Below are 25,675 nucleotides of genomic sequence, written 5' to 3'. Positions count from 1 at the left end.
GCTCGGCGTCCGAGGCGGGACTAAAGGCTAGAGGCGGGCCCTGGAAGTCAGGGAACCAATTGTGCGCTCCAGCTGGGGCGGGGCTCAGATGCAAGCAACGCCTTTTGTCCTCTTCGCTCCTCCGTAGTGACGAGTTTGTTACGGTGTTGCAAAAATCCCGGCTTCGAACTGTAGACTTCCGGTGCCTCTCCTCTCCCTCTGACCTTAAGTGCAGCATCTGCGGGCCGGGGCGAGTCCAGGCGGTGTAGTCCCTGCTGGAACTCACCGCACGGGTAACGAGGAGAAGTTGGTTAAGGGACTGGTGATTTTAACTCTGCTGGAGTCGATTTGGTTGCTGAGTTCGCGCCCATTTCACTCTTGGTGTGGTCCGAGACTGGGGATTTCAGAAAGCGGGCTGGGATCACGTATTAACCTTGGGTCCACCCCTGGTACCCGGGTGAGTGGCCGTGGTGCCTTGCGGAGTGGGAGAAACGAAGTCACGCTGGCTGGGGACGCGGGATAGGAGCTTGCTTTGGGAAGCTCTGTTTCTTAACCACTTTTCTGCTCCAGCAGCTGCTTCTAAGTAAATTTCTGCTCAGCCATGTCGCCGGCTCCAGCTGCAACCCAGGTTCCTGTGTCGGTCTCCCTGTTTGACCTCAGCACGGATGCTCCGGTCCTTCAGGGCCTGCGCCTGGTGAGCCACTTTCCCGAGGAGGCCTTGGCCCAGTCTCTGCAGACTTCCTGTCCAGGTATCTGGGAAGATGTGGGGTGGACCTGAGAGAGATGACAGGACACTTTGGAGCTTATTGCTCCTCCAGGGAACACATTCTTACTGGTGTTTCCCAGCTTAGGAGCTCTTGTTGACATCTCCTTCCACTGGATAAAATTTATCAGCTCCCAACTGAAGTGCTTGTTTTTTACTTTTACGCCGAAGTTTGTGTATATTTTTCTTAATTGTTATGAATTTAAGGCAACATTTGTACATGTTTTCTGATTAAAAAAAAAAAAATTTCACTCGATCGCTGGATTCTAGAACAGGCTCCTGAATTGTCTCCAAGCAAATCTCTTGCCATTGCTTATGCCTCATCACATTAACACCACTGCCTGCAAAAACACATCACCATTCCTTGATACCACCCACATTTAACTATTCCAATCAAATCATTCCTTCTTGCTGAATATAGAACAACTTACTGTTGGTTTCATACTACTTTAGTTTAACTGTTTTCTTATACTTTAAAAAAAAAACAACAACTGCATACAGTAATTGGAAATATAAGCTAAAAAGATGGTATTGGGGAAGAGTTATTTGCACAGTTTAAAAATAATCTTAACCTTACCAGAAACCATTCACTGGTGGCTCACATGGTAAAGAATCTGCCTGCAATGTGGGAGACCCAGGTTCGATCCTTGGGTCGGGAAGATCTGGAGAAGGGCATGGCAACCCACTTCAGTGTTCTTTCCTGGAGAATTTCATGGACAGAGGAGCCTGGTGGGCTACAGTCCATGTGATTGCAAAGAGTCAGAGAACTAAGCAACTAACACTTTCACTTTCAGGATTCCTCTAAACAATCCCTGTTGTTTATTTACACACTGTTTATATTCATCCTATGCATATCTTTTCAGAAGCATATTTATTCTATAAAGTGATTGCTGTGTCATTTATTTCATGATTACTAGATTGTTAAATTCCTTGAAGGCAATGACATGCTCTCTCTCTCATTTGTATCTTCTGCTTTGTGTATCAGACACTGAGTGTAATCCTAGATTAGTGTGGATTTGGGTCCCCATTCTACCTCTGTTTACCCTCCCCTTTTTTAGGTTCAGAGGAGCAAATAAGCCCAGAAAGAAGACCATTCCAGGGAGCTCTGGATATTTCAGAGAAGTTGTTTTGTTCAACCTGTGACCAAGTCTTCCAGAACCACCAGGAACAGGTAAAAGACCAGGTGCAGAGCTAAATGTGGAAGCAAAAATGTCATGGTTGGGGTAAAGAGGTAGAAATTTGTCTTTAATGAAGGTCTACATTTTAAGTAAGGAAGTTAGTATTACCTGGTCATACTTGGTGGAGTTCTTTTTTAGGTCTCGGGTACCATAGAAGGCTGGGTCAGGCATATTTCCACATTGTTCTTCCCTCTTTGCCTCATACCAGAGGGAACATTACAAGCTTGACTGGCATCGGTTTAACCTAAAGCAGCGTCTCAAGGACAAGCCTCTCCTGTCTGCCCTGGACTTTGAAAAGCAGAGTTCGACAGGTGATGACTGGTGGGAGAGCATGTGCGAAGCAGTCATGGGGATGGAGAAAGACCCTAGTTGAGGAGCTTGAAGAAAGGTCAGAGATGGGGCACCAAGCTTTCGTATCTTTCGTTGTTCTCAGGCGATCTTTCCAGCATCTCAGGATCAGAAGACTCAGACTCAGACAGTGAGGAGGACCTGCAGATACTGGATGAGGAGAGGGCTGACTTGGAGAAGCCTACGCGACCCCGAGGCTTCCACCCGCATCGGGTTCTTTTCCAGAATGCCCAGGGCCAGTTTCTTTATGCCTATCGCTGTATCCTAGGCCCTCGCCAGGCAAGTGCCAGCACATATTGTGTGGTCAGTCCCAGCCTTCTGTACACTCAGCCTAGATTTCCCCTCAGCACAGTCTGTTTCTCACTTCTTCCCTTCCTTCCTCTTCGGGGTGGGTGTCACGCTTGATGGCACAGTCGAACTGGCCTGAATCTTAGAAGGGTCAAGTGCAGTGGAATTCAATTTGGAAATAGAAGGATCTAGGTTGGAATTGTGGTTCTCCTACTTGGTCTTGACTACCTCTGCAAACCTCTAATTTTCTTATTTATAAAATGGAGACAAGCATGGAGCTGTTGTATCAAAAGAGATGGTGCCTGTGAATCACGTAGCACTGGCACTTGTTTCTTATTCCCAGTAAGTGCCACAGAGAGGTTTGTGCTGCTCCTGTGTCTCCAGGTGCCCCTTGAAGAATCAGAACTGCTGCTTCAGAACCTGCAGAGTGGAGGTCCCAGGGACTGTGTGGTGCTCATGGCTGCTGCTGGGCACTTTGCTGGTGCCATTTTCCAAGGGTGAGAGGGTGCTGCATGGGGCAAGGATGGAATGGAATGGATCCTGTTAGCCTGGGAGTACCATCTGATTTCCAGTACTAAGTCTGTGCTGTCTACAGACGAGAAGTGTTGACACACAAAACCTTTCACCGCTACACAGTGAGGGCCAAGCGGGGCACAGCCCAGGGGCTTCGGGATGCCCGGGGTGCAGCTGCTCACTCTGCTGGGGCCAGTCTGAGGCGCTACAATGAAGCCGCACTCTATAAGGTGAGTTACGTGCCCAGGTCTGGTGTGTCTCTAATCCCCACTTCTCTCCTCTTGATTGATTAAATGGTATAGCAGGGAGGCTGGCTCCTGTGTTCCTGTCTTTGTTCTTTCTGGGTAGATGAAGGTAGAATGGGGTGGATGCCCAGGAGTCTTAATCCTCTCATTCTCCACTCCCCATTCCCTACACGTCATCTGTACGTCAGTTTTTGGTCGGAGGTTTAAAAGTAGCAAGTGAAGAATTACAGAGCTGAGTTACTGTCTTCTCTAGGAAGTTCGTGACCTGCTGGCAGGGCCAGCCTGGGCTAAGGCACTGGAGGAGGCTGGGACAATACTTCTGCGTGCCCCCCGCTCTGGCCAGTCCTTGTTCTTCGGGGGCCGTGAGGCTCCCCTGCGCCGGGGAGATCCCCGACTTTGGGATATCCCCCTTGCTACCCGAAGACCCACCTTTCAAGAGCTACAGCGTGTAGTCCATAAGCTGACCACGTTACACATCCATGGTGAGCTTTCCTTCTAGATCCCCATACTTCCTAAATGTTCCACCCGGGCCTCGGGTTCTCATTCGTGCATCCAGATGGTTTTCTAGCCCTCGGACTGCAGTCTGATGCCATTTTCGTTGACAGAAACCTGAGCTGGCTTCTCCTCAGCTAAGTCTGTTGTTTTATGGCAGGAGAAGACCCCCGGAAGACAAGCAGGTTGGATTTACCTCAGACACACAGGAAGAGAGTGAGAGAAAGGAAGGTTATCGAGGAAGAAAGCAAAGTCCCCAGTGATGAAAATGAGGCACTCAGGCAGAACAAGGAAGCTCCCACACAGGGTTTGCACACCACCTGGCAATTGTCAGGTCTCTCTCTGGGGGGATGTCTGTCCTAGAAATGCAGTGGTAAATCTCCTGCTGTCATAACTTTACCCACTTCCCTATTTATAGGTAAGCCCTTACACACTAACCCCGCCGCCCCGCCTCCCACACACACACACACATCTGTTCAGTACGTGGTAGCAATTACTGAAATATGTTTTGTGATTTTTCCAAATTTCCTATCATCACTTTTGATCAGTGATGTATCTCTAGTTCTTAGGAAAGTCTTAGCATGAAGTCGATGCTGGCACATGTGTTGTGTGGATCTTAACATAATTTACTTGCCTTCTTGGGTGCACTGGTTTGGAGCTAGGGGTTGCTTCCCATGCTGCAGACTATCACCTGCATGGCTGTCAACTGCTCCATGCTCCTCTGTTTTGACTACCCTAAGGCTGTTATGGGAATGTCCAGGGACTCTCGTCCCTGAATAGCTTCTTCTGGGCCTGCCCTGGGGCTGTGAGCCTCATTTCTTCACATGATACTAATGGCTTCAGCTCCTGATATGCTACTTTATCTTGGTTGACAAAATACAAACAATTTTATTTCAAGTGATCTGGATTATCTCTCTGTGTACATTCTTAGGCATCTGGGGCAGCCCACACCCTTCTACCCTCTTCTTATTCCTGAGATGGATCTAACATAGCAACTTTTTTCCCCTAGGATCAGAATCAGAAGGAGGAGATGGCTCCCAGGTAGAGTTGGAGCTAGTAGAGGTGACACTGGGAACGCTGGATCTTCGTGAGTTTGACGTATTTCCCAAGCAAAGGAGGAGAAAAAGGAATAAGAGGGAGAGAAAGCAAGACCTGGAGTCTGGGGCACAAATGACTCTTTCCCAGCAACCAAAGGAAGATGAGGCCCTTTCAGGGTCAGCCCCTTTGCGGCCTCCCTTGGATGAGGCCACATCCCCCTGTCAGTCGGAGCTCTGGGATGTGCTTCTAGCTGCTTGCCGAGCTGGAGATGTGGGGATGCTGAAGGACCGACTCACTGCCAGCCCCCTACACCCTGGAGTTCTGCCTCTGCTCAGTGCCCCCTTGGGCTCCGGTGGCTTCACTCTCCTGCACGCAGCAGCCGCAGCTGGGAGAGGCTCAGTGGTTCGCCTGCTGCTGGAGGCAGGTGCGGACCCCACTGTGCAGTAAGTGAAGTCCTCATGCCGATCTCCGCTAGGGTACAGAGGATGATCTGGACGCTAATCTTGGCCTTGCTTAATTAACAGTATTTCCCTTGGTCTGCTTGGGCAATGTTGGGAGGTGCAGCAGGCAAACTGAACCTGTCTGGGGGGTTTTCGCACTTAGGGATTCCCGAGCTCGGCCACCGTATACAGTTGCAGCTGACAGATCGACACGCAATGAGTTCCGGAGGTTCATGGAGAAGAATCCAGATGCTTATGATTACAGCAAAGCTCAGGTCAGCTGAAGAAGGAAGCAGCAGAATGGGAAGGCATCAGAGATGCTGGCTAGATCTTTTCTACTCTCCTACAGTCTTATCAAGGATAGTTTGTACAGATCTTTACCTTATGCTTTCCCGGAAATCCTCCAGGTGCCGGGGCCGCTAACAGCAGAAATGGAGGCACGGCAGGCCACTCGGAGAAGGGAGCAGAAGGCAGCCCGGCGGCACCGGGAGGAACAGCAGCGGAAGCAGCAGGAGCAGGAGAAGCAGGAGCAAGAAGAGCAGCAGCGATTTGCTGCCCTCAGCGACCGGGAGAAGGTGAGGCTGGGGGTTCTTCCTTCCACAGCAACACTTCCCCAGAGGTCTGATCCCTTCCCTGGTGTGCAGCCATCACTTCTTGGACACACTCTCCACCACTGAGGCCTTGTACTTAACACAGCTTCTCTTCCCCTCAGAGAGCTCTGGCTGCAGAGCGCAGACTAGCTGCCCAGTTGGGAGCCCTCAACCCTCAGACCCCCGACCCTGCCATCACCGTCAGCAATATTCCGTATGTGGAGGGGGCAGGTGTGGGGGGTAGGCTGTGACGTGGGCGGGGCCATTCTGTACAAGTAGAGCAAGTGCTGCTCTGTGTTCAGAAAGGCTGTTGAAGGGATTTGAGATGTTTTGGGAACCTCTGGAATAAAAACAGAAGTGACAGGGTGGGAGGGGAAAGCTTGGATTGAAATGTTTCTGGGATTCCTCTCCAGCCATTTTCTCCCTCTTATTCAGACGCTGCTGGAGTTGTGGGATGTCTCTCCAAGGCCTTGTTCCTTTTCACTACCTTGACTTCTCTTTCTGCTCCACACGCTGCCTACGGGATCATCGCTGTCAGGCTGGGAAGCCCTCTTCCTGATCTCTTAAAGCTCCACCTGGGGCCAGTGCTAGGCCCTGAGAGGGCACATTCCCACTGGCCCTAGGCTGCTTCTTCCCCCACAGAACCACAGAGTGTTTGGAAGATTAGGGTGAAGACATTCAGGAACCAGGGCAAAGACAGGGCCACAGAGGTGTGTGGAGCTGGTACTGTCTCTGGAACTTTAATCACAATAAAGTTTGGCAAGGAAACTGCACTCATACTTCCATTCAGGCCCATGGCCTTTGTTTCCTTACGGTCACCATGGCTAGCATGAAGGGATCCTGCCCACTGCTCTTGTCCCAGGTCCAAGGATTACCTTTCTTTCAGTGCCCACTTAACTCCATTGGTTCAGAGGCACTTGAGAGGGAATAGACGTACGTCCTGTGCTTGGTGCTATTGAGGATGGGCCTATCCAGGAACTGGATTTGGGGCTGAGGAGGCACATTTTCTAGCTCCAGCAATGTGATTCTGTTGTGGGCTCCCCTAGGAAACAGCAGGGGTCTTGGCACGTAGAGGGTCTGCTGCGGCCCCCGCTTTGTCCAGTAGCGGCCTAAGTTAAACCCATTGATCCAGACTTGGCCCTGGGGAGTAGAGGAAAAGGAAGGATCAGCTCTCAGAGGGGTAGAATTATCCCCTTGCTGGGGGGTTGGGGGGCTCCTAATCAGAGGAATAATTTGTGCTCTCCCTTCTTCCATGGTTTTCCCCTCTTACCACCCTACCCCTCACCCCACCCCCACCATCAGCAATACCTTCGTCCATCCAGGTAGAAACAGAAATGTGTCCCCGCCTGAGTTTAAAATTGGGAAGGTGGTAGAGTAGAAGGTGGGGCCAGAGGGGGTCTGAGGATGTGAGTGTTTCAGCGGCTGGATGGGAAACCACCCTTTGACAAGATTATCAACTTTCAGGGGGAACATCAGCCACTGGGTAAGGATTGTCTGCCCCAGAATTGGTGGCTGTAACAGGCCCTGTGAAGAAGGCAAATGAAAATTTATCATTCACTAAGTACTAAGGCCAGACTACTGCTACTCAAGCCCTGGAATGCACCTAGTGGCCATGTCCAGATCCCCCACCAGCTGCTGCTTTGCTCTCTAAGCCCTAAGGCTATAGCTCTTCCTTTAGGCCCTTATCTTTTCTAGGGAGTTCAGTAAAGAGTATGGGGGCGAGGGAGAGGGCAAAGCGAGCTCACCTTGAAGTCACTGCTGTTAGACCCAAAACTGAGCCTCCCCATGTTCTCCAGCAGGACATCCAGTGTGGCCCCTATTTTCCCCATCAAAAATAGGTTATGTTTCATGTTTCGTTCCAAAACACCCTGAAACACCTGTGGATGAGAGGATCTGTGAAAGGGAGTGGCTCAGCATCTAGCTTGTGGCCACCACCCAGGAAGCTACATTAGGACACTATTATTTAGAGGGCAAAGAGAATGAAGCCCTTCTGTCAGTTCCTTCTAGAACCTTATCATTTGTCAAACTCTTCCTCATCCCACCTTATCCTCTGCAAATGTGAGCAGGCAATGGGAAAAGGTAGATACCAGAAACTTTGCTGGGGAGGAAAGGAAATGGGCTCACAGGTCGCCTGGAATTAGGTCCTCACCCCATCCACCATCACGTAGGCACGGTCATGGACTCCATTGTTAGGTACCCAGAGTTGTGTTGGCTCAGAAACAGTATGGGGCAGATAGGTCCGATACAACATATAGCCATGGACCTAGGTGTGGAAGAACGAGTAAATAAGATGTGCTGAGAGACAAGAAAGGATACTGTGGGGAAGATGCATAACTGAGGGGACCCTTGGTATAGCTGTTGGTGGATTATGCTTTACCTGGTTGACAGCCTCAAAGGTCATTGGCAAGACTGAATGGATGGGCCCTTGGGGGCATAGGAAGTCTAAGAAATCCAGCAAATTCCCATCCTATTAGAATAAGGGGAAAGTATCAGAATATAAGGGAACTTTCAGAATAGAGGGCAGGACAGGCTGGGCAGAATCAGATAATAATGGAGAGGAGCTTACCAGGTGTAGGTTCAAAGGTCCAAGTGTCATCTTGGGGCTGGGGGGAGGTAAAGGTCCCAAGGGAACTTCCTGGAACTGAGCCCAAATTCTCTCAGGAGCCATAGGAAAAGCACACAAAGAAACCCTATTCCAAGACCCTAGTGCAGGGTTCTTAACCGGGGGTCCAGGGAAGGGCTTCAGGGGTCATAAAGATTCTCTAATATTGCATGTATTTGTATCTCCCCAGGAAGTCCCATCTGAGTAAGTGAGAAATGCTGCTATAGGCTGCTCAGAGGGTTTTGTGGTCCAGACAACAATCACTGACTTAATGGGACCCCTTTACAAACAATTTGGGCACCCCTCCCCCTAAATTAGTAAAAGCCTTTGGCGCTTAATGAAGTGGTAGGGCACCTTGCTGATGACATTTCGAATAGCAAAAAGCTTGGGCGTGGGGTCCCCTGCTTCGGATATGGGTGCATCGTAGTCATAGCTGGTAGTAATTGGAAGAAAGCGTCCCTTCTCATCAGCACCTAGTCAAATCAATTTAATTAATTCAATGCATCTTTCAGATGATAGGCCTAAGCAAAGAAATTCATGCAGAGAATTTTGCTCTCAGAAGAGGCAGTGGTAGCCATATCCAGCTTCTAGACATCCTTAATTCACGCATTCCTCAGACTCTTAATTCCTTGCTGCCTCCCTGCCTCCACCCCAGAGACTGTCTAGACTCACCATTCCAGTATCCAAAGTTGGTACCTCCGTGGAACATGTACCTGAAGTGGGGGAGAGTGGGGAGAAAGGTAGAAGCTGACCCATTGAATCTTAACCTTCATCCCCAACACCCAGTTACAGATTTCATGTTGGCCCCAGTGCTTCCCAATTACATGTTCACACTGGCTCCCAACTTGAGCATTTTCTCTAGTCCTTTGGTTACAGCTGGAATGGAGCGTGTGGAGTGATTCTGGCCCCAGTAATCCAGCCAGCCTGTGTAGTACTCAGAGTTTACCTAGAGCGTGAAGTGAAAGGAGCTGTGAGGAAGATGGGACCTGAGCACCACCCATTCCCCACGCTGCCTCTTGCTTTGATTGGCCTCCCCTCTGGCTCCTCACCAGGGGCCCGCGGGGTTCATACTTCCGAAGCAGGCCAAAGATCTTGGTCATGTTGTCAGCTGCAGAAAGGAGGCAAAGGTGCAAGGTAAGCAACATGGAACAGGTGCCCCTTCCCCAGACTTCATTCTGAACCCTTGCTTGGGAGACCTGGGCCAAAATCTACAGTGGTATAGAGTCCCTGGAGGGAGCCACATTTGAGTCCTTCAGGTCCATCTGTGGTGAAGAGCAAGATCCTGTCTCCAAGCAGCGCTCGAAAGAGCCCAGCTAGGTGCCTCATGTAGCTCACGTCGCAGGCTCTGTAGCTACCATATTCATTCTCCACCTGCCAGGGGAAAGGAAAAGTGGAGGTCAGCTCTGAGATGCAGAAATTAAGGCCACTGGCACCTCCTTCCCCTAGCCCAGTCAACTTTCCACTGGTACCTGAATGCTAATGATGTTGCCCCCATTGTGGTAGAGCCATGGATATATCCTGGGCAGCAAGACCTTGAACCAGGAGTCCACTGCGGCAAGGAAGTCTAAAGGAAGGGGCAGTGTTCTGCTGGTTAGGGCACTGCCACCTCCTTGGCCCCCACCCCTAACATCAGTGCTAGCATCTTGAGTGCCTCCTGAACTCGGGGAAGCACTGTGTATCATCCCACTTGTCCATAACTCCGTCTGGGAAGCAGTGACTTGTCAGAGGAAACTCTGAATCCTAAGCACTTGTATATTTGCATGGCAATGAAATTTGAGCATAGGAAACAAAGCAGTATTTCTTGAGAATTCACTTTTCAAATGTCAGAAAAAAATGTTAAAACACATCACATGGAGCTATTACATAACCATATATAATACTTGAGATCGCTATGATGTAGCATACACGTGTGTGTGCCTGTGTGCTCAGTCACTTCTGATTCTTTGTGACCCCATGGACTCTAGGGGTTACAGGCTCCCACCAGACTCAGGTATGGGAATTCACAAAATTGTAGAATATCTGACCTGCACCCTGATGGAACTGCCAGTCCAGGACATTAAGTCAGCAAATGAAAGATCATTATATGAGGTGGCATGCCTTCAATTCTCAACTCCTGTTGGTGATTTTTGTTGACTCACCCTCAGGGTCTTCATGCATGACCTCTGCCTCCTTACCTAGGTGACTCCAACTCAGGCTTCAGGACTCAACTTACATTTCACTTCCCCAAGAAAACCTCTGATATCCTAGATGATGGTAGATTCCCCCTGTTACACTCTCTCACATCACCTCGTACTCCCTTCTCAAGTGCTTAAGAAATTAAAATCAAGTGTGTGTGTCTGTAATTGTTTCCTGTCGGTCTCCCCTACTAGTGAGCAGGAACCTTGACTGTCAGGTTCATTGGCTGCATCCCTGTCATTGAGGACAATGCCTAGCAGATAGCAGACTCTCAAAGGTGGAGTTAATGAAAGATGTTTTAGAGGCTATCTTTATATTCTTAAAGCATTTAATTCCTTTACATTTTGTGTTCTGTATAAAGGAGGGCCAGGCTGCACTGCCTCCTTTAATCCAAGCATACACTAAATCGCATCCCTTGAATGATAAAATTTTAACATGACCAGAACTATTGTTTTTCCCCCAAATGTTGACCTTCTGCTACCGCTAGTCTTCTCTGTCTTCCCTAAGTCAGTAAATGGCAGCACCACCTTGACTGGCTGGATACTTGATTCCTTTCTTTCCTCATCCTACCCACACTGTCCTCCCGCCACTCCGCCACTGCTCCCGTTCTCATCAAAATCTGTCAGTTGAGTCCTGTTGACCTTTATCTCCCACCTATAGCTCATTTCTGCCCTCTTCTTTGCATTTCCACCACTACCACAACCAGGAGCCATCTCTCCTCAACTACAATCATAGTCTCCCAGTTAAGTTTCTCCACCTCTACCCTTGCTCCCCTCAATCCATTTTCCACATGCAGGCTAACGTAATCTGAAAACAAATCAGATAATTTTGGTTAAACTCTTTCAGTGACTTTCTACTGTGCTTATAATAAAAGGCAAACCCCTTACAATGGTCTGAAAGGTCCTGCATTAACACTCACTATATAGCTCCAATTTCTCATACTCCTCTCCCCTACCCGCTGTGCTTCAGCCACGCTGGCCTCACTCATGCCAGTGTTCTGTCCTACCTCTGGGCCTTAAAACATACCATACCTGGGAATTCCCTGTGGTCTAGTAGTTAGGACTCTGAGCTCTCACTGCCAAGGGGCCAGGTTCAATCCCTCATCTGAACCATGATCCCACAAGACTCACAGCGCCGCCCTCCCCCCAGAATAGCACACCATTCCTCAACCTGGTCATTCTGACTTCACTCTTCATATGCCCAGTGCTTTCCCTTTCCTAGAGTAACTGAAATGTCATCTCAGAGAAGCCTTTTCTGGCTTTCCTACCTAAAAGAGGCCCTGTTATTCACTATCTCAACTCCTTGTCCATTTTCTTGTGTAGTATTTTAAAAATAATCTTATAAAGGTTTTGGGTGTTTTGTTTTGTTTTTTAAATTAATGTGTCTTCCACACTGAGTCTGTCTGGTCCCTCAGTTCCCAGCATCCTGCTGGGCAGGATTAAAACAGTAAATAATTTGAATGAATGATCTCTGTTTTGGGTACCAAAATGACCCATTTTGTTATTGTTTGCTTTTTTCTGAGTCCAGTCTTTTTTTCTCTACCCACCTGGATCTGAGGTTCTCAGATGAATTTTAGGTTTTCGCAGCAACCAGGCTGGGAGACCCCCCTGAGACAAACATAATGACAACAAAAAAGTGAGTGGGCTTTGTTGTCTGAGAGTAGGATAGGGTAGGTAAGAAGGGAGGGAGTTGAGGGTAGTGATGGAAGTGGCCCTAGAGTCGGGGCACATGGGAAGCTTTGCTTCTATCCCTTCTCCAACTAACTCACCATCTCCCACTCTGCACAGATGTAAGGTCCTGGTCTCAGTATGACCAACAGGTTCGCTAAAGTTGCCTCTTTCAGAAATGCAAAGAGGTCACGGCTGCCATTAAAGTTATAGACCCCAGGCTCTGGCTCATGGTAGTTCCAGGGCACATAACTGAAAAAGGAAGAGGTTAACAGGGCCCAAGACAGGGAGAAGCCAGGGAGGCCAAGGGGCTCAGGCCTGCAGGAATCTCCAGGAAGCTGTGGGAAGGAGGTCCTGGCCCTCCCCTTTCCCACCCTTGGCAAGGAAGCCCTGGAGCTACAATCCTCATACCCAGCCAGTCTTCCTGTCCTGGTCCCCTTCTTAAGGGCAGGTAGGAGGAGCGAATCCCACCCTTCCATGGCTCTCATGAGCACTTCTTACAGCTGTACTACGTTGAGGCCACTCATTCGCATCTTGAGGAGCCGGTCTGCCCAAAGCACCCGCGGTACCCGAAAGTAGTGCAGGCTGCCAGACACGTAGCGGAACGGGGCCCCATCCAGGAGGAATCTGTCATGATCCCGATCCACTACGAAAGACCGAGTGTCTGCCTGTAAGGGGAGAGACCGTGCTCACAGGGGGCTGGAGTCCGGGGTCAGCGTCTGCCAAGAGCAGAGGAGACGGAACTAGCCCTTCCCAGTATTTTGTTGTTTTCACTTTCACTCTCTCCTCCGCCAGATCTGACCCTGTCTCACCGCACCCAGCGGCTGGTTCGATTCTCCCATCCTACCTGGGGCAGCAGCAGCGTCAGGAGCGGGAGCAGCAGGAAGGGAAGGCAGAGAGGTTTCTTGGGAGCCATGGCGCTTTTGGGGCTCTTCCAGTCACAGACGGTGGTCCGGCGGTCACGTGGAGGATTCCTGGGAGAGAACCTCAGCGAGCAAGTGGGCGGAGACCACCGCAAGTTGCCAGGCGATTAGCCTGGACTTTGTCTCCAGCCTGCAGCTGCCTGATACTCTGCTGCTGCTGCTAAGTCGCTTCAGTCGTGTCCGACTCTGTGCGACCCCATAGACGGCAGCCCACCAGGCTCCCCGTCCCTGGGATTCTCCAGGCAAGAACGCTGGAGTGGGTTGTCATTTCCTTCTCCAATGCATCAAAGTGAAAAGTGAAAGTGAAGTCGCTCAGTCGTGTCTGACTCCTAGCGACCCCATGGACTGCAGCCTTCCAGGCTCCTCCATCCATGGGATTTTCCCAGGTAAGAGTACTGGAGTGGGGTGCCATTGCCTTCTCCGGCCTGCTACTCTACTAGTTTGTAAAACCCTCTATATCTTGCTACTGGTTCATGAACCAGCTTCATCAACATTACCTGGGAGCTTGTTAGAAATGCAGAGTCTCAGACCCTACCTCAGACCTGTAGAATCAGAATTTGTATTTTAACAAGATTTCTGGGTGCTCTGAGCACATTCAGGATTGAGAAGTAGTTACATTGAGAAGTCTGCTACATTGAGCCCCCTGAGGATAGGGAGAGCCTTGTCCATCCTGAATCCTCTGTTGCTATCACAGGGTTCAGTATATGGCAGGTTAAATCTAGATGAATGTCAGATCCAGATTCAGACCCAAGGGAAACCAGAGGATATCTTCTCAGTATATGAAAGGGGAGTGGAAGTTGGGGTGGGGATCAGGCTACAAGAGGAATCTTCTTCCTAGAGAATCCTGTCCTGTTTCAATAAAAGAGACCATCTAGGCCATCCTATCATCTTTGGATGTGCGCCCCTTTCCAATTTACCCCTGCCTGGGCAAGAGACATCAAAGTTCCAAGGTTTGGAAATTTGTGAATTTCCATCACTCACTGCCTTCACAGTCCCAAGCCTGGGATGTGAAGACCAGGATAAGAATAATAGTTATTATTGTTATTTCTGCTTATGGACACTACTCAGGGCTATGCATCAAACGCTATAGTAAACACTTCACCTCTCATTTAATCTTCAAACAACTCCATGAAGTAGATAATAATCTCCATTTACTGATGAGGTGATTGAAGGATAGAAATATTAGCCTGTTAACAAGGTCACATAACTAGTTTAGTAGCGCTGGGATTTGAATGAGGCAGTCTGGCCTCAGAGTTCATGCATTTAACTTTTGGTACTCTTACACCTATTTTACAGTTAGGGAAAGTGAGGTTCCTAGAGGCTAGTAACTTGTGCAGGTGACACAGCTAATGGGCTATTAAGATTCAGAACCCTAGTCTAGTTCAAGAGCCTGAGCTCTTAACTACTGAGACTACGGTAATAGGATACAGGCCAGAGCCCCCAAGGCTGTACTGATCAGAGCTGCAAAGGGGTGCAGGCTGCCAGCTCCCGCCCGCTCTGAGCATCCACCTCCGGGCTGGACCCCCAGTCGGCCACCCGGTGCACGGGAGGTATGACGCCTCCTACCTCTGGCATTGGGAGATGCAGGTCCTGGGGGCCTCGGGCCGAGCCCAGCTTTGCTCCCCTTTGACGTAGGTGCCTGCGTCTTGACCCCCACTGCAGGCCAGGTGTGGAACCCTCACCCGGGTCCTGGGACCCTTTCTCCCCCAGGCCTAACCCGCCCCCGGCCTCTCAGCTCCACGCCCCCACATCGTCCTAGAGCTCATTGGTTGCTAGGATACTGCGGGCCGTTACGCCGGCGCGGACTGATGACGTACCCAATGCTTCCGGTCTTTGGCGCTTCCCTGCAGCTAAAGCCGGGTGAGTGCGGTGTTCTGGCTGGCCCACCCAGACCGAGACCCGGAGTGGGCTCAGCAAGTGGTGGGTCCGGGCCTAGCACTTCTTCCCGGAACTACCCCGTGCCCTGCCTCTGCAGCCCAGTAGGGTGTGCGAGTGAGGGGCCGCCTGAAGGTGGGCCGGGGTTGGAGGAAGTGGCCTAGAAGTCGCCGCGGGGACTGGGCCTTTTTAAGGCACCTGACCCCAGCCTTTTTGGAGCTGGCGTTGCCAGGGCTTATTTTCTCTAGGTTCGGAGACCTGGGCCTGAGCGCTCCACATTGGCCCTTTAGGGGGTCTTCTGGATTGTGCCCCGCCCATGACCTGTCATTCTTTTCCTTCCAGCATGATCTGCTGGAGCCCCAGCAACTTGCCTGAAAGAGACCACTCGACCTGGACGAACCCTTTGGCAGCTTCAGGCCGTCCTTGAGGAGGATGACTGAGACACTATGGGCCACGCGCTTTGCATCTGTTCTCGGGGAACTCTCACCATTGACCATAAGCGCTATCTCTTCATCCATAAACTGGGGGAGGGGTGAGTGTTCTGGAAATCATTTAGTCCCAAGAATTGTGGTGTTTGAAGGACAGCAGTCAGCACAGGATAGGAGCACAGAGCCTCTAATTCACCGGACAGAGCCCAGCTCCTTGGTGGTCAAGAAAGTGGATTGTGGAACCAGTCTTCCTAGAGTCACCATGTATGGCCTTGATAAAACCTAGTTGCTTTATCTGCTTATTAGAGCTAATTGTGCTTCAATGGCAGGGCTGTGAGGACTAAATGAGATAATTCGTGTCAAGTGTCTCCCCTATTGCCTGATTCATAGCACTTGATAAAGGTTGGCTGTTATTTATTTAATATTTATTGAAGCCCTGCATTAAGACCATAGGACCTAGGAAGTGACTGTGTCCTTGCTCAATGTTAATAATCTTCAGACTTCTTTTTAGAGTCACACCTTGGGAGGGTTGCTAGTAAATGGGAAAGACACCCCCCCCCTTCCCCTGCACTTCTCCCCAGGGAATTCCTCTGGATCCCAGCAGTATGGGAGATGACCTTGGTCCTTCACTGACCCCTTTGGCCCACAGTGGGTTCAGCTTTGTGGACCTAGTGGAGGGGTTACATGATGGACAGTTCTACGCCCTGAAGCGAATCCTGTGTCATGAGCAGCAGGACCAGGAGGAGGCCCAACGAGAAGCAGACATGCATCGCCTCTTCCATCACCCCAACATCCTTCGCCTCGTTGCTTATTGTCTGAGAGAGCGAGGCACTAAACATGAGGCCTGGCTGCTGCTACCCTTCTTCAAGGTCAGAAAGTCTCCTGGCTATGGAGGGGGTTGCAACAGAGCCGTGTGTGCCAAGGGCTATTATGAGCAGTCAAGCACATTAGGAAGCAGAAGTCATGTTCTGGTTTGAGCATTTCAGATTTGGGGTTTAAGGAACCCACCTGGGGCTGTAGGGTGTGTGGTGAAATTGCTATAGATTCTGACATAGGGAAAGAATCAGGCTCAGGGAGTGGAGGCTAAAAACATCAACTGCGGGGAAACTTGTTTTGCAGAGAGGTACGCTGTGGAATGAGATAGAAAAGCTGAAGGACAAAGGCAACTTCTTGACTGAAGAGCAAATCATTCGGCTGCTGCTGGGTATCTGCAGAGGCCTTGAGGCTATTCACGCCAAGGGTTATGCCCACAGGTCAGTGGGAGGCTCCATGCACTTGCTGGACAGAAAGGAAGAGCCTCATCAAGAGAAATGAGAGATCTCTGTGCTCTTCTCTAGGAACAGTCTCTGTGATTCTTTTGCCCCGCTAGGATCCTGGCCTTCTGGTTCAGGGATGCTCATGGGTCATTTCTACTTCCCTGCAGGGACCTGAAACCCACCAATATCTTGCTTGGCAACGAGGGGCAGCCGGTTCTAATGGACTTGGGGTCCATGAATCAAGCATGCATCCACGTGGAGGGCTCCCGCCAAGCTCTGGCCCTCCAGGTAAGAGTTTCCAGAGTCCTTTGCTCATCTCTTCCCCATCCTCAAGCCCTTCTGGTGCATGCCCCAGTTTGGTCACATGACCAAGACCTGTGCCCTGCTTCTGAGCTCTGGGGCCACTGTTCCAGGACTGGGCAGCCCAGCGGTGCACCATCTCCTACCGGGCCCCGGAGCTCTTTTCCGTGCAAAGCCACTGTGTCATCGATGAGCGGACTGATGTCTGGGTGAGGAGCGTGTGGGTGGGAGTGTGGGAGGGGAGGAGTGCTGCTCTGTAGCTGCTGTGAACTGGAGGAGCAAGTCTTCGGTTTCCAGTGCATGGGGCCCCAGGAAGCATGTATGTCCCAATCCCCCCTCGACTTCCTTCCTGGGAACTGTCACTGACACTGGACTCAGTTGCTCAGGAAGTGGTATAATCTTGTCCTTTGAGCAGGATAAGTATAACTAAATGTCAGGGCTGGAGGCAGCGGCTCAGCGCAAGATGCAGAGGCCTCAGCTAACTGGCAGTTTCTCTGGGGCCCTGGTGGTGTCACGTGACTAAAGTCAGCATACTGTAGTCTCCTTTCACTACAGAATGAAAGAGAGATGACTCCATTGGTCCCCTTCCAAGGAATAACCAAGTTATGCTCAGTCCCTAGGTTGTGTGCTATATGCCATGATGTTTGGGGAAGGCCCTTACGACATGGTGTTCCAGAAGGGTGACAGCGTGGCCCTTGCAGTGCAGAACCAACTTAGCATCCCGCAGAGCCCCAGGTGAGCTCTGAAAGGAGCAGGGGCACTTTAGGCTCCTCCCTTCCATTTGCAGGAGTCAGAGCACAGGGGGCGGCCGCCCTCCTCACCCTCCCCTCCTCCTTCTGCAGGCATTCTTCAGCCTTGCGGCAGCTGCTGACCTCAATGATGACCGTGGACCCCCAGCAGCGCCCTCACATTCCTCTGCTCCTGAGTCAGTTGGAGGTGCTGCAGCCCCCGGCTCGAGATGAGCACACTACCCACATCTGAACAAACCTGTGGCCACGTTGAGAAGGTGGCCCCTGTGCCTTGGCAAGGAGCCGCCCGCCCTCCGTAGAATCTCCATCCATTCAGTTCAGGACCGCGCCCCTGTCACTGGGGGCAGCTGGGGGCTGGGACAGTTTGCTCAGTCTTCTGTCTCTGATTCTGCTGTCTCACCCCCAAGAGCAGTAACTGGACTGGAGGCCTGCCTGGGTCACGGTGGGGGATGGGGAGAGGGGAACTGATAGAATATAGTCAAGGCTCTGAGCAGGACTGCTGAGCATACATCATGATCTGCTTCCAAATCTGGGGGCAGGAGAATGTATAAAACAAGAATAAAGTGAAAGCAGCTTGGTGTGATCTCAATCTCGTTGTTCCTGGAGTGAGAGGAGGTGCAGGGCGCCCAAAGGCTGGCTGCCTTTTCCCGGGGAGAGCCTGGGGAGAAGAGGGACTGGCGAAGCCTCGGGGGTGGCGTGACCATCCCTCCACATTGGGAGGCAGGTGTCCCTACCTTAGGTCTGGCTGGTGGGGGAGTGGGCACTTCTCCTAGCTTGTCTTAGTCAAAAACTTCAAACTGCCCTGGCCTGAGCTGGTTTCTACGCCAAGAACTGGGCCAAGGGCCCCCTTAAAGCACCCTCACCTCATTCTTTCTTCATAGCCATGGCTGGGTAGCTTAGTCAGAGCAGCCGAGCTGGTTTTCCAGGAAGGGGTTCTGGGTGGAGACACCTGAGGAAGCTTTGGGACAACCACACAACTGGTTTCCAGCCTCTGCCTAGGGGCAAGGGGAGTGGAAGTGGTGGACATTTTAGTCCAGAATCTCTCCCAGATGGTTCTGGTTCACACATGGTTAATGATTAATGGGGCCTGTGTGGTGTGGCAGTATCCAGCTGCCACTTCCTGCCTCCTCTGCTGAGTAAACAGGGGCCCTGCCTATGCTGGGCTGGAAACCTGTTCCCTCGGGAAGGGCACTGCGTCCCTGAATCACCAGGGAGGGCAGGGTTGGCGTCTCCTGCTCCTGAGAGTGACGCTCCTGCCCCCCTCCCCTGCCAACCGTGCCTACACCCCAAGTGCTGACGTCAGTGTGGGTCCTGGAGTGCCTATTAGCAACCTTGAAGTTTTCCCCAGGGCCCCGGCAGGAGGCTCCCACCAGCTAGCAGAGAAGCTGAGGCCAGAAAGAAAGCACAAACAGAGGGGAGATGACCTGACTTTTAATGGCACAACCCTAGGCCCCAGCAAAACAGCAAGACCAAAAGTAAGCTCTGCAAAGCTGCTGGGAGGTGCACTGACAAACAACTCTAGGAGATCGCCCTTGTTCCCTCCCAGCCCCCAAGCTTATGACTAGGCTCCATGCCCAGGAACTCTGGGCCTGCTCAGCCCCACTCCCAAGCCCTTAAAACGCACAGAGGTGTCTGGGCCAAGCTTTGCTTCCAGTGTCGGTGAATGCAGAGCAGCAGGAAGAATAGGGTAGCAGTCTAACTCTCAAATACAGAAACTGCTGGGCTTAAACTCCTACTTGGAAAGGAAGTGAAGCCTCAGATCCTTTAATGGTTCATGTTGGACAGGTCCAAGATCCAGTCCTCATCTCCCCCCTATCCTGGGCACTCCTAGGATAATACATGGGTCATGTTTCCCGGGCCTGGCAAGGGCCCCTTGGCAGGTCTAACCTTCAGCCACGGAAGGAAAAAGTCATGAGCAGCACATAGTGAGGGCAGCAGCAGAAACAGCAGCAGCAGCAGCACAAAAGGGGAAGGCAGCAAAGCTCAAGCACTCACAGAGGGGACGAGAAACCGTGCAAGGAGACTGTTTATTTCGAAAGGATTTTGCAATAAACATAGTGAGTGGGCTCCAGGCAGAGATTCTATTCTTCTCCCTCATCCTCATCCTCATAGGAGTCGATGCCCACTTCCTCGTAATCCTTCTCCAGGGCAGCCATATCCTCCCGGGCCTCGGAGAACTCACCCTCCTCCATGCCCTCGCCCACGTACCAGTGCACAAACGCCCTCTTGGCATACATCAGGTCGAACTTGTGGTCCAGGCGGGCCCAGGCCTCAGCGATGGCGGTCGTGTTGCTCAGCATGCACACGGCACGCTGCACCTTGGCCAGGTCTCCCCCGGGCACCACAGTGGGGGGCTGGTAGTTGATACCGACCTTGAAGCCCGTGGGGCACCAGTCCACGAACTGAATACTGCGCTTGGTCTTGATGGCAGCAATGGCAGCGTTGACGTCCTTGGGCACCACATCTCCACGGTACAGCAGACAGCAGGCCATGTACTTGCCGTGGCGGGGATCACACTTCACCATCTGGTTGGCAGGCTCGAAGCAGGCATTGGTGATCTCTGCCACCGACAGCTGCTCATGGTAGGCCTTCTCTGCAGAGATGACTGGTGCATAGGTGGCCAGGGGGAAGTGGATGCGAGGGTAGGGCACCAGGTTGGTCTGGAACTCGGTCAGGTCCACGTTGAGGGCGCCGTCAAAGCGCAGGGAGGCTGTGATGGAGGAGACGATCTGGCTGATGAGGCGGTTGAGGTTGGTGTAAGTTGGACGCTCGATGTCCAGGTTGCGGCGACAGATGTCATAGATGGCCTCGTTGTCCACCATGAAGGCACAATCTGAGTGCTCCAGAGTGGTGTGAGTGGTCAGGATGGAGTTGTAGGGCTCAACCACGGCCGTGGACACCTGGGGGGCTGGGTAGATGGAGAACTCCAGCTTGGATTTCTTGCCATAGTCAACAGAGAGCCGCTCCATCAGCAGTGAGGTGAAGCCAGAGCCAGTGCCCCCTCCAAAGCTGTGGAACACCAGGAAGCCCTGAAGTCCTGTGCACTGATCAGACTGAAAGACAAGAAGGAAAAGAGCAATGTGGGTGGGGAAAGGGCCTCAGGATCTCTTATGTTCTGGCTTCACAAAAGTCTAAAATTTCTCAGGTGTTAAGGCAGACTAATGAGTATCCCACAGCTGCAGCACACTCTGGGACATGTACAATTAGAGATGACTCCATGAAATGGATTTGGAAAAAAATGTTTCTGACCACTAGCATCGTTTCAAAAGCTTCCTTCTTTCTACCCCCAATTCTCACCAGCTTGCGGATCCGGTCCAGGACTGGGTCAATGATTTCCTTGCCAATGGTGTAGTGACCACGAGCATAGTTGTTTGCCGCATCCTCTTTCCCAGTGATGAGCTGCTCGGGGTGGAAGAGTTGCCGGTATGGGCCGTTTCGGATCTCATCTGAAAAGGCATACACCACATCGTTAGAGCAGAAACCACAAGGCTATGCTCAGCACAGACCTCCCTCCCTCAGCCTGGTGGCTGTGGTCAGATATATGGAAGCATTCATCTCCTGCCAGCCTGAGATAGCAGTGTGTGAGAGAAACCCAGAGCTGCTGCCCAGGCCAGTCTGCGATCAGCCTCCTTTCTTCAGCTTCCAGCAGGGCAAGGGGTTTTCAGGGCCAGGAAAGCCAGGTCTAGACATCCTCTCTCCAGAGAGAAGCTTAGAGTCACTTTCCAGCCCCTTAATTCCACCCTCTCTTTCTCTGCTCACCAATTACGGTAGGCTCCAAATCCACAAAAACTGCCCGGGGCACATGCTTTCCGGCACCGGTTTCACAGAAGAAGGTGGTGAAGGAGTCGTCCCCTCCACCGATGGTCTTGTCACTGGGCATCTGTCCATCCGGCTGAATTCCATGTTCCAGACAGTAGAGCTCCCAGCAGGCATTGCCCATCTGGACACCTGCCTGCCCCACATGGACTGAGATGCATTCACGCTGAAGGGTAAAGAGAGGGGACATGGCATAAGCCCCACATACATAAGTCCTTACCTCATGAGCCTCTCTCCCATCCAATCACCTACCAGTTAGGATGACTCAGTTGGCAAAAGGGCCTGAGCAGAGGTCAAAGAGGCTGGCATCCTGCCCAGGCTCTCCTGCATAGGACTTCCCAACTGGAGGCACCCAGTAGGGCAGGCCAGTTCCCTTAGCCTACTTCTCCATGGGGACCTTGTCAAGTAAGAGCTGTGGCTCCATATGACCCTGCCATATTCACAGGGCACTCAGGCAGGACGGAGAGGTCAAGTGCATATGAGACAGGCAAGACACTGCAGTCACTGAGACAAGGACAAGCGATTTTTTTCAGCTGTTCCCAATCCCTACTCCCACAGATCAGCTTCTCAAGTGCCTGAGAAGGGACAGAAGGTTTTCCAGAGCCACGAATTTATAGCTAGAGGTCCGCTGTTGATTAATTCTTTGCTTTGAGGATGAACAACTAGAATATCATATAACCCTCTCGCCCTTTCATTCTTGCGAACTATAGAGGTGTCTCAGCCTTCCAGTCAGGCATCAACTGACCATGCTGGCCAGCAGGATGCCCTGGCTCTCACCACCTTTAAATCCCATCTGGCTCTGGGGATCAATCCCATCTGGCTGCTCTCCCCATCTCTACCCCCACACCCTGGGTATCTTCACCGCGTTCATCCACTGCGGTGCCCTCACGGAAACTGCAGAGAGCAAAAAACGGCAGGCGCCGGCAGTGAGGGTTGTGGGCACTGGGGCAGTCGCTGCCCTAGGCTCATTCCTGCCAGTCTGGAATTAACCTCTGAAGAGCCAAAGTGGTACAGAGCAGGGCCGGCGCGGCCTCCCTTTTCGACACCGAAATGGCGGGGTGACGGTTTGCAAACACCCAGAAAAGGAAACGGAACCTGCGGTGAGGCCCCGAAGGTAACCTGCCTTGCCCTGGGCGGGGTGAGCGCCATCCCGCGCTCTGGCCCCGTATTCGCCCCTTCTAGATTCTTTCCAGGTCCATCCCAGTGGAAAGCGAGGATTGGATTTCGGCCCCCGTCCCTGGGCTATAAATACCACCCCCTACACACACCTCTTTCCCCTCCCCCCAACCTGGCCTCGGCCCGCGCTCTCGCTCAGCGCCAGCTGTCTCTGCCCGTCCGTGCACGCGGACTCTGGCTGGAGAGATTCCGGCTCGCCTCACTAGGCCGAACCCCATTCTCGCCACCCCTCCAGGATCAAAAGAGGGGTGCTGAGTCACGGGGGGGTACTGTGGGTAGAAGGGATGCGCCCACAGTCGGAGGAAAGGGGGATGCTGAACCAAGTGATCTGACCCCTTCCCACCTTCTTGCACCAAACACGTGTTTGGTCAGTTCCAAGGACCCGGGAGTGAGAGAGAGGCTAGGGGCGGAGGGCAGCCAAGCGGGGTCTCCCTCGACCGCGGAAAGGACGGGCCGCAGGACCGCGTGACTCCCCTCAGGAGGGTTAGGACACAAATACTTGGTGGAGCAGGAGGGGATTCCAGGAGGACTCCTCTCTGCTACTGATGATTCCCACCCCGCTCTACCACCCTCCCTAGCATCCAAAAGTGGACAACTTGGCCCAGCCAAAGCCACCGGGAGGGGGTGGGGGAAGGCAACCCCCCACAACACCTCGAGACCTGAAACTCCGGATAGAGGGCCCTGAGCAGCCCTAGAGAGAGGTTCCCCGAAGAACAGGAGAACTTAGGGGACGGGCGCGATGCCGGCGGGGCCGCACTCACCATGGTGAGTCCGGGTGGTGGGTCTCACGTAGAGTCCGGGTGACGGGTCTCAGTGAGAACTGCGCTAGCTGCAGTGCCGCACCGCTCTTATATGCCGGAGGCGGGCCCGCGCGCTCCGACCGCCCACTAGGAGCCGGGCGGCCCAAACGCCACGCCCCCGAAAGGTAGGCGGCCCGGAGAGGGTGGGGCCAGGGCGAGTCCCCTCCCCGGGGCGTGCCAGAGTCCCTCACCTGTCCCGCGTGAGTGAGCAGTAGCGACCCGAGCTTAAACCCTTCTCTCCCGGCTTTGCGCCGACACTCGGAGCTCCCGAGCTCCGCTGTTGGGACGCAAAGCGCGGTGCCAGGACGTGTCTCTCCTGCACCTGCGTTGTGGGGGCGCCTGTCTCTAAGGTGTTCTGACTTAGGCAGGGTGCTGCAGAGGCTGTTTTTCCGGAGTGGCTGCAGCCAGCCTTCGCCTGTGCCCTCCCCGCCCCGTCTCTCTGGAGGCTCCGGCCGACTGCCTGGTTCTGGCGCTTCCCCCAGGAACTGCTTGCAGTCGCACGAGGCCTGCTGGTCCCCGGCCGGGACGGCTGGCCTTCGCCAACGCCCGCGGGCGGCCGAGGACCGGGAGCTGCACAGTCTGAGCCCCAGGTTGCCGATCCCTTAGGTTGCTCCGCAGAGCCTAACCCCACAGTCTGTCTGCGAGGGCCGACCCCCGGAATCTGTCGCGTCTCTCCAGCTGCCCGCTGGTCAGTGGCCCCGTCATCAGCACCGTCACTATTAGCCGGCCCTCGCCATAGCCACCTGCCCACTTTCCTGCAGCCAGAACCGCCGGAGCTTCTGGGATTCGTATCCTGACTGCCCTAAGTGACCTTGGGCAAGTGACTTAACCACGCTGAGTTCTTGGCATCTTCACGGGTGAAAGGAGATAACGATCCTACCCCCAGAAAGCATTGTAAGGTGTTATAACGTTTGTTGACCCTGAAGAGGAAAAAACAAAATGGAGATTCTGTCATGGCTGGTTTTGACTTTCCCATCCTCTTCTGTCCTTAAGCCATGGGCAGGATCTGCTACCTGCATCTCAAAGCCCTCGGAGCTCAGGCAGAGGTCTCAGCTAAAGCTATTCCTTCTTTCTACTTTTCAGCCCCATGTCTCGCAAGAATGGGCTTTTCAACCTACTTCTGCTTTCCCTTGCATGCCTTACATTTTCTACCTGTCTCTCTTCACTGCAGAAATCATCAGAAGTACCCTACGTGCCTATTGGTACATCCTGTCTCCTGGGAAAAGATTCACCTGTCTCTCCTATTTGTTTCTCCTAGTGTTTCCTAGGGCCAAGACTGCCTGACAATGTAACACAGCAGGATAAAATAACTAGCAATGGCAACTTTCTACCAACAAAATAGCTAACTGATACCTTACTTTACCAAGGCATGGAAAGAAATACAGTGAAATATGACAAGGTCTCTTTTCCCAGTAGACTAACCATATGGTTGGGAGAACAAGACTCATTCATAGAAAAGAAACCTGGCAAGGACACATAATGAGGTTGCTTTGGGAAATGGGGTCACGGTCTCTACAGAGCAAGGAGCCTTGGTGACTACAGAACACATGGCCTCGTTCAGACGTTCCCTAGCCCTCTGTTTTCCTTGTGCAGCCCAACCCTGCAGAGTGAGTATTTTAAGAGACTTGTGCTATCTTAGGCAAAACCCAAAACCTATTTGTTCTTCAGGTTCAGCTTCTTTTTCTGTAAAACTGGGATAATAACTTGGATTGTGAGGACCAGATGAACTGGAGGATGCATACGTACACAATAAAGCACTATGTATCCAGCTGCCTGGATTCTTAGAGCATTTTGTTCATTTATTTTCATGCGTGTAGCACCTATGCTGCAGTTATTCATGCATATGTCCATTTTATTAGACAGTGATCTTGCTGAAGCAAAAGACTGTGTCTCATTCACTTTTGTGTTCCCCAGTTCCCAGTATGGCACTTGGCACATGGTAACATTTGCTAAGTGTGTGTCAGATGAATTGTTTCACTATAGAGATGGGACTGAAATTAAGGTAAAATTCTTAAGAAGCCAGAAGTTTCAAAT

At 52.0% G+C, this 25,675-nt stretch overlaps 4 protein-coding genes across 30 annotated transcripts; 2 read left to right on the top strand and 2 right to left on the bottom strand.

Annotated features, from left to right (window-relative positions):
* The first annotated feature begins 200 nt into the window (after nucleotides 1–200).
* Nucleotides 201–6,647, top strand: ANKZF1 (ankyrin repeat and zinc finger peptidyl tRNA hydrolase 1). 12 transcript variants are annotated; one of them, XR_015141793.1, is made up of 14 exons: nucleotides 201–272; nucleotides 553–728; nucleotides 1,801–1,913; nucleotides 2,129–2,231; nucleotides 2,354–2,547; nucleotides 2,941–3,053; nucleotides 3,152–3,299; nucleotides 3,568–3,796; nucleotides 3,967–4,113; nucleotides 4,816–5,268; nucleotides 5,448–5,559; nucleotides 5,692–5,859; nucleotides 5,997–6,088; nucleotides 6,310–6,647. XR_015141793.1 is itself a non-coding variant. In XM_086338930.1 (14 exons), exons 2-14 carry the CDS (start codon nucleotides 581–583, stop codon nucleotides 6,431–6,433), a joined length of 2,163 nt encoding a protein of 720 aa, XP_086195056.1. In that variant the 5' UTR covers nucleotides 201–272; nucleotides 553–580; the 3' UTR covers nucleotides 6,434–6,647. The 12 variants fall into 12 exon arrangements, 9 of the variants coding, with proteins under 9 accessions (XP_086195056.1, XP_086195067.1, XP_086195040.1 ...); XR_015141792.1 differs by having other exon boundaries at nucleotides 201–436; XR_015141791.1 differs by having other exon boundaries at nucleotides 201–436; nucleotides 3,967–4,140.
* On the bottom strand, nucleotides 6,588–15,008 carry GLB1L (galactosidase beta 1 like). Of its 6 annotated transcripts, none has more exons than XR_015141804.1 (17): nucleotides 14,808–15,008; nucleotides 13,166–13,292; nucleotides 12,730–12,986; nucleotides 12,420–12,570; nucleotides 12,198–12,258; nucleotides 9,946–10,040; nucleotides 9,673–9,847; nucleotides 9,526–9,584; nucleotides 9,301–9,422; nucleotides 9,149–9,189; nucleotides 8,831–8,949; nucleotides 8,441–8,515; nucleotides 8,252–8,341; nucleotides 7,999–8,137; nucleotides 7,620–7,751; nucleotides 7,183–7,398; nucleotides 6,588–7,014 (listed from the first exon to the last, which is right to left on the bottom strand). XR_015141804.1 is itself a non-coding variant. In XM_086339004.1 (17 exons), the coding sequence occupies exons 3-17, from the start codon at nucleotides 12,804–12,806 to the stop codon at nucleotides 6,757–6,759; spliced, it is 1,785 nt and encodes a 594-aa protein (XP_086195130.1). In that variant the 5' UTR covers nucleotides 12,807–12,986; nucleotides 13,166–13,292; nucleotides 14,808–15,008; the 3' UTR covers nucleotides 6,588–6,756. The 6 variants fall into 6 exon arrangements, 4 of the variants coding, with proteins under 4 accessions (XP_086195130.1, XP_086195123.1, XP_086195140.1 ...); XR_015141801.1 differs by having other exon boundaries at nucleotides 12,820–12,986; XM_086339004.1 differs by having other exon boundaries at nucleotides 8,024–8,137.
* STK16 (serine/threonine kinase 16) lies at nucleotides 13,292–18,432 on the top strand. 11 transcript variants are annotated; one of them, XM_086339078.1, is made up of 8 exons: nucleotides 13,292–13,627; nucleotides 15,459–15,648; nucleotides 16,194–16,413; nucleotides 16,664–16,797; nucleotides 16,968–17,088; nucleotides 17,214–17,309; nucleotides 17,714–17,835; nucleotides 17,943–18,432. In XM_086339078.1, exons 2-8 carry the CDS (start codon nucleotides 15,563–15,565, stop codon nucleotides 18,079–18,081), a joined length of 918 nt encoding a protein of 305 aa, XP_086195204.1. In that variant the 5' UTR covers nucleotides 13,292–13,627; nucleotides 15,459–15,562; the 3' UTR covers nucleotides 18,082–18,432. The 11 variants fall into 11 exon arrangements, with proteins under 11 accessions (XP_086195204.1, XP_086195259.1, XP_086195183.1 ...); XM_086339057.1 differs by lacking the exon at nucleotides 13,292–13,627 and adding an exon at nucleotides 15,061–15,101; XM_086339104.1 differs by lacking the exon at nucleotides 13,292–13,627 and adding an exon at nucleotides 15,061–15,101 and having other exon boundaries at nucleotides 16,126–16,413.
* Nucleotides 18,433–19,857: 1,425 nt separating this feature from the next.
* On the bottom strand, nucleotides 19,858–23,665 carry LOC147377812 (tubulin alpha-4A chain). The gene is made up of 4 exons (XM_086339042.1): nucleotides 23,603–23,665; nucleotides 21,609–21,831; nucleotides 21,147–21,295; nucleotides 19,858–20,902 (listed from the first exon to the last, which is right to left on the bottom strand). The coding sequence occupies exons 1-4, from the start codon at nucleotides 23,603–23,605 to the stop codon at nucleotides 19,931–19,933; spliced, it is 1,347 nt and encodes a 448-aa protein (XP_086195168.1). The 5' UTR covers nucleotides 23,606–23,665; the 3' UTR covers nucleotides 19,858–19,930.
* Nucleotides 23,666–25,675: the final 2,010 nt, after the last annotated feature.

Source organism: Bos grunniens, chromosome 2, assembly GCF_055505025.1.
Source record: "Bos grunniens cultivar Pamir isolate PY7600 chromosome 2, Bosgru_T2T1.0, whole genome shotgun sequence".
Taxonomy (NCBI): domain Eukaryota; kingdom Metazoa; phylum Chordata; class Mammalia; order Artiodactyla; family Bovidae; genus Bos; species Bos grunniens.
Note: the sequence above shows the minus strand (reverse complement) of the source record. Positions and strands in the feature narration are given on the sequence as shown.